We start from the raw sequence: 7,223 nt of genomic DNA, 5'->3' as shown, positions 1-7,223 counted from the left end.
CTTATCTTGACATTTTGAGATCTATTATTTAAGATCCTTATGAATAATATATATTATTTTCATAGAACTCAAAAGGGTTTTCGAATGTAGGTGTTGTTGTATAGATACAACAATAAATTTGTTTGACTAAGAATGTCATCGTCAAGTCAACTGAATTTGTAAAAATAACAAAACAATCAAATGGCAGTGGAAAGTCTCTATGCAAATACTCCGATATTTAAGTTAGACACTAAATATGATAAAAAATTATATTGAAACCAGTATCAAAGATGTATCTTTTCAAGAATGAATGTCTACTTATTTATAGAGGAATATCCAATAATTTTAAACAATCCGAAATTAGAATTATTATACATAACGCTTATCTTGATTTTTTCCTAATATTGTTAGAATTAGAATTGTTATAGATGATATATATCTTTTATAGATAATATTTATCTTGCCCATTTTGTAAATGTTTCTTATGGATGATTGTTTATCTCAATATTTTGAAATCTTTTTAAATTAGAATTACTTATAAATAATTGATTATCTTATCGAAGAAATTTTTGAATGTTAAAGTTATCTAATTTGCACATTTATGTGAGATTCTCCACCCCGCGTATGACAAATTTACACTTTTTAACTCAAAAAGATATTTTAAGCTCTTGAGTTTTTAATGGCCATTTGCTCATGACACAACAATAAGAATTATCCTACTTTATTTTGGACCCCCTCCCCCTAATGAAACAGAAACTTACATGATAACTTACAGTTTCTCCAATTTTGTTACAATTTTTGGAAGACTATGAAGTCTCCTGAATCACCTCCTGGATGGTCTCCCCGACAACGGTCTCCCCAAAAAAGTGTATTTTCAATCTTTAGGAGACCATGTTGAGACCATGTTCTCCTAGAATTTAATAATTTCGATTTTCATTTTTTTTATCAAAAATCATTTCAAGTTTTTTGAATTTTTTTTTATCCTTTTATGAATTTTTGTCAACGATATATCAAATGCCATATGGGTAGAGATGGGAAATGGGTCAGCCGGCCCACCTCATAGCCCGGCCCGTTACTATAGCAAACGAGCCGGGCCAGCCCGCCTAGCAAAATGTGAGCCGTGCCGGGCCAGCAATATGTGGCCCGCGGCCCGGCCTGGCCCACCAAAATAGCCCGTGGGCCGGCCCACCAACTGGCCTGCTAAAATGGCCCGACCCGACCCACCAAAAAATAAAAAAATATTTAAAAAATTATATTTGTATTTAATAATTATAAACATAATAATTAAAAATTATGTTTCTTGTAAGCATAATTTTATTGTAATATTTGTAAACATAATTTTAGTGTAATTTATGTAAACATAATGTATCATAATTTTAACTCACATTCATAATTTTAATTCACAAACATGAATCTCACGTTCGCAGTGTGTAAACATTATAATTTTACAAACATCAAAAGTATAAGTAAACATTAATAAACATATTTTAAAAAATATTAGTTATGTTTGGAAAAAAATAAAAATATATATTTAAAAAATTATATATAAAAAAATTAAAAATAAATTACTAACGGATCGGCCCGGCCCAAATAGCCAGCCCACGGGCCGGCCCAGCAAGCCCATGGCCCTGCCCACTTTGGCCCATTTATTAAGGGCCACAGGGCTATGTCGGGCCCAAGTTTCCATTTCCTTGGCCCAGCCAAGCCCGACCTGTTTCTCTCGTGGGCCAAATTAGGCCTAGCCCACCAAATGGGTGGGCCAAGCGGGATGAGAGCCGGCCCGGCCCGCCCATTTCCCATCTCTACATATGGGAGATGAGATACATGTGAAGGGAGCGGCCAATTGGAGCAACCGAATGGTTGAAATGACATTTTTACGTGTGAGCTAGCAAATGTACAGCTCGGCCTTCAAAGCAAATCATGAAGAAAAATGCCATCGGTTCAAATTAAAGAACATGGGCAAAAACGACATTTAAACCATTTATCAATATTCAAATCATATAAATATTAACCGTGTTCTATCAAAGAACAAATCCAAAGGAGATTATATATAGGCTGTTTATACCATCCTACTTAGAAACTCTTGCGCAATCCCTACTTAGGACTCTAGATAGTTAAAATGGAAACATATATAATAATAAAAAAGATATATTAATTTCTAAATTCACTTCCATGCCCCCTCCACAATATATCCCAAAATATTTACTTGCTCTCCATCTACGTGTCCAATGTCTCAATGGTAGGGCCTTGGATGAATTAAAAACAAGAAGTTTCCTCTTCTTACAATGATAGATTTCATCAAACTTTACTTACAGATATAGTCCCATCCATCCTTGTGGTAAGCCCTCTGTGCCTGCTTCTAATTCTGAACTCCAAATCAGCAAGCCAGACATATTTCAAACCCAAAATTTGCCTTGCTAATGGGAGTTCACATGTCTCAATGAGCCCAAGGGGGCTCTGCTTTGTCCAAACTTTCAGCTCCCTGGATTATCTGCACAAGCATCAATCACAATTCGCATTTCAGGTTTTTTTTTCATATAGAGAGTCAAATTTTGGTAGCAACAGCAAAGTTGTTTTTTTGTGACTTGAAAGTTGAGGATCTGAGTGCGAATTGGAGAACCCCATACAATGGGGACACCCCATAAGAAATGAAATAAATAAGTAGAGTAGCGCCGCGACAGGGATAGTTGATTACTATGCAGAAAACTCTTAGCTAATGAGAAAAAAAAAAAACAGAACACTGATGCTATAGTACAAGACCCTAATGATCAATTTAGATCATAGATCAGTTGTTGGTGAAAATATGTAAGATGATAAACATCATAGAGAAAGGGACAGGATTATATAATTTTGTTTGAAGATAAAGTAGTCTCTAGAATGGACACCATCCATACATCCAAAGCAATGTACCTCAGAATGTAAGCAAAATTAGAATGCCTCTATTTAGCACATATCATAGAACTAACAATCCTAAATAGTATAAATAGTTTCTGAACTTTACTTTAAGATATAAAAAGGTCATTAAATTTCAATTTAATATACAATTCCATATCTACCGTCAATTGTCATTAAAAGAAGTTAACGAAATACTAAACGTTTTTGTACTTTAGTGCAAAGTTCAGTGACTTTTTTGTAGTTTTGTGCAAAGTTTAATGACCATTTGTTCTATTTAGCCACTCATGTTATTAACCATGTCAACATACTGTTAAAACTCTTTTAACGACAATTGACAGTAGTTATGGAATTGTATACTAAATTGAGATTCGGTAACATTTTAGTTACAAATTGAAGTTCAGTGACTTTTTTATACCTTAGTGCAAAGTTTAATCACCATTATGCTATTTAGCTGAACTAAGAATGAAGCTAAGTTGCTAACAGTACAAAAAGCCAGAAAGATTATTTTTTGTTGACAGTGCAGAAATGAATGGCATGGAAACAAAAATTTAACAGTAAAACTTCAGGCTTTGAAGATATTATCTCTAGTACGTCAGCCATTCTTGTTAATTTGTTGTATATGAAGCAATTTGAACAACTATATATATCTATGTATATATATATATATATGTATGTATCAAATATGTGAGCCTAATTAGGAATTCTCATGGCACATAAATCATACCGTTGCTTGTTGCTTGGTGTGCATTTCTTTTTCCATCTTCAAGTTTCAATTCTTGTTGAATTTGATGAGCCATGTCAAAAGTTGCATGGAGGCCGACAAACAGATAGTAAACTATCATCACAGCACTGCAAATGATGAACCTAAAGAATGCTGCCGAACCCAGTGATCCAATCAAAAACAGATTCATCCCAATCGACACAGATGGCAACCATGGAACAAGAGGAACACCCCAGACCTTTGGAATTCTCTGCTTGGGAAGCAACGTCATCCCCAATGTACCCAAAAACCATACTAGACCAGCGACTGAGTACCCAATCCATCCTCTCTGATTCGAATTCCAGAGTGCTGCTACCCCAGTTGATGAACCAATCACCACAAGCAAGCACACCAAGAATTTAACCAAATCCCTCTTTGGAGTAACATCCTTCACGTAATATCGCCTCACAAGCAATGCAACAGCCATAAGCATGAAAATGAAGAGCGTGCTCATCGAAAACACGCTAGACAACACATCCAAGCTCGTAAAAAATGCTAGGATGCAGCTGATGACGGTTACAAACAATGTAGCATTGACTGGAGTCCGAGTTTTCGGATGAACCAGAGCAAACCAGGGTGGAATCATATGCGCCCTGGCAATCTGCGTGGTGTATCGAGCTTGCCCCAAAGACCCAACAAGTAGACTCGTGGTCATTCCCTTGAGGGCACAAATATCCACCAAGTACTTAGCCCATTTCATCCCAATGCCATCAAACGCCACCGAAAAGGCCGCGTTTACATCAATCTCAGTGTACTTGACCATAGCGGTCAGTGAAAACGACATCAAGCAATACAACAAGGTGATCAAGGACATTGAACCAACCAAGCCCACAGGTATATCTCTTGATGGGTTCTTGGTTTCCTCGGCCATGGTTGCGACCAAGTCGAAACCAGTGTAAGACCAGTACACAACTGCTGCAGATTGGAAAGTCCCCTTAACCCCATATGGGAAAAAGGGGGTCAAATTTGAGCTCTGGGAATGCATAAACCCTACAATTATGATGAACACTATGACTATTGAACTGAATATTGAGCTGATCCAATTCAAAATGGATGTGTGCTTTGTTCCAGTCATCGAAATTACGTTAGCAATTAACAGAATTGCAACAGCAATGGGGTCCAAGAGATCAAACCCTTGATCGAATTTGTCGACTCGAATGCGTAAGAAATCGCTGTCGGATTTGATCAAACTGCCGAAGTAAGACGACCACGCGCGGCCCAGACCGGCGGCGCCGACGATGGCCTCCAGGAGGATGTTGCCAGCAGCGAGGAAGGCAACGAAGTCGCCGAGCTCTATGCGGAGGAAGGAGAAGGAGCCGCCGGCGACGGGGATCTGGACGGCGAAGTCGGTGTAGCAGAGGACTGAGAGCAAGGCGGAGAGGCCAGAGACGACGTAGGAGAGGAGGATGGAGGGGCCGGCGTGGTTGTGGGCTTCCTGGCCGGTGATGCCGAAGATGCCGGAGCCGACGACGGAGCCGAAGCTGAGCCAGATCAAGTCCCACCAGGAGAGGCAGCGTTTCATGCGGTTCTCGCTCTGCTTCGGGAGGTGGAGGAGCTCGGTGGCGTCGGTGGAGCGGGCAGAGAGGCGGTCTCGGAGGCGGCGGGCGGTCTGGGAGAGTGCGGCTCGGTAGGAAGAAAGGTCCTTGAAGGAGTCTTCGGGGAAGAAATCGTGCTTGCTGAATCTCCAGTAGGACCTTGATGGGTCTTGCTGAGCTTGAGCTTCGACTTCCATGGCGCAAATGGATCAAAGGGCGGGCGGAAGAAGATAAGCGTAGGGGTATGGGTTGGGCCAACTCGCGAAGGGGATATAATGGGCGTTGTTACTCCCCCGCCGCAATTCTTCCCCATCTTTCGCAACTTCTTTCTTTGGGTACGCAAAATGGCATTTGAACGGGACTGTGATCCATCCATGGACAGCGATCGGTGGCAGGTGGGCCCCATTTGGAGCCCAAGCTCCCAAACTCGTTTAGCTTTAGTAAATTTTGGGATATTTTAATAATTAATATTTTGGGATATTATAATACACAAAAAAAAATTTTAAGATTTTTGAGAATGTTAAGTTAGGAGTCCGTGTTTCCATAATTGGTATAAATTTTTTATAAAAAGAATTTCGAGAAATAGGATTCTCGAAAATAATTTTTAAACAACTTTCCCACAAAAAAATTCTCATGAGATTGAGTCGTTGAGAATCTAAATTTTCATGGACTTGAGAATATTTTTAATAAAGAAAAAAACTAAAATACCTCTTACCCTTTTATAATCCCATACAAACATATTATATATGTTATATATTATATATTAAATATAAAAATATATATTCTAATATATTTATATTATTTATTATAAAATATTATATATATTATATATATACATAATGTATAAAAATATATTTTTTTTTTACTTTTTAAAGATATTATAGGTCTCAATACTCAACATTCTCGAAAATATTTAAATATAACAAAACATAAAATTACATAAATTTTAAAAATCAAATATTTTTAAGAACATTTTCAAAAATCATGAATTTCAAAAATTTAAAACTTTCTCATGTACCAAACATCCCCTTACAAACTATTAGAGCTCATTGTAGTAGAATTGATAATGACCTTTGAACCTTTAATACCTTTTACTCGTATGTATCTTTTAATACCTTTGTCTACTTGTTTAATTATGCATTATCCTCCGTAGGACAGTTTTCATGAATTATCATGATAAGTTGAAGCCTTTTTCAACTGAGCAATGCATTCCTAATGGGAAGATGTAATCTTTTTGTTGTTTTTGGTGAAGGAGGCATAGGTGGAAGTGTTTCTCATCAATTAATTAGGTTGAAAGGAAAGTGTGGAACCCATTAAGAAAAGGGATTTTTTACTCCAAAAGAGGCACAATTCTTTTGGCCTAAAGGTTGATATATGAAGGGAATTTCTTTTCCCTCTTTCAATTTTTGTTTGAAGGAAAACTTAGAAAACAGAGCGGGATTTGAAGCCACACCCTTTAGGACCCAAATTTTATTTGAACACCTTACACCAACTCAACTACTCAAATTTATTTTCAATAATAGTGTAATACCCCATGTTCGTATGAGACTGTCACGTAATTTCGATAAGTTTAGAATATCGAAAAATTGGTTTGATAGCAGTTATAAGTATCGAATCTGTCGCAGGGAATACCTCGGAGTGAAATTGTCTAAGGAAAATGGCATGGTATCGACGAGCGTTTCGAGATAGGAATAATGGTATCGAAAGAAATCGAATTGGGAACAGTTTTCGGTACAGCTAAAATGCAGCTGTCATTTAAGCTACAAAATTGAATCGTTGTAGGAAACTCTCGAAAAATCAACGGAACCCTAGGGAGGCTTCGGTTTTGCGTATTGAGCAACTTTTCAGTGGTTTCGAGATGAAACGACAACTCGGTAAGGACACTGGGATGGAATCGCCAATATCGAGTAATCTTGGGTTATTAATTTTGCGTTTTCGGTATTGTAATGCAATTTAATTTGGTGTTTGGGGGTATAACTGCTATTAGGGAATTGCCCAAGTGATATTAATATATATAATTATATATGTATATATATATTGCATGTGTGTGTGCG

At 37.5% G+C, this 7,223-nt stretch overlaps 1 protein-coding gene across 1 annotated transcript; it reads right to left on the bottom strand.

The window, feature by feature from the left end:
• Window positions 1–1,959: 1,959 nt before the first annotated feature.
• LOC127810821 (cationic amino acid transporter 8, vacuolar) lies at window positions 1,960–5,479 on the bottom strand. Its single transcript, XM_052350378.1, has 2 exons — window positions 3,599–5,479; window positions 1,960–2,470 (listed from the first exon to the last, which is right to left on the bottom strand). Exons 1-2 carry the CDS (start codon window positions 5,364–5,366, stop codon window positions 2,454–2,456), a joined length of 1,785 nt encoding a protein of 594 aa, XP_052206338.1. The 5' UTR covers window positions 5,367–5,479; the 3' UTR covers window positions 1,960–2,453.
• Between the last annotated feature and the right edge of the window lie 1,744 nt (window positions 5,480–7,223).

The sequence above is a fragment of the Diospyros lotus genome, chromosome 10 (genome assembly GCF_014633365.1).
Source record: "Diospyros lotus cultivar Yz01 chromosome 10, ASM1463336v1, whole genome shotgun sequence".
In the NCBI taxonomy this organism is placed as follows: domain Eukaryota; kingdom Viridiplantae; phylum Streptophyta; class Magnoliopsida; order Ericales; family Ebenaceae; genus Diospyros; species Diospyros lotus.
Note: the sequence above shows the minus strand (reverse complement) of the source record. Positions and strands in the feature narration are given on the sequence as shown.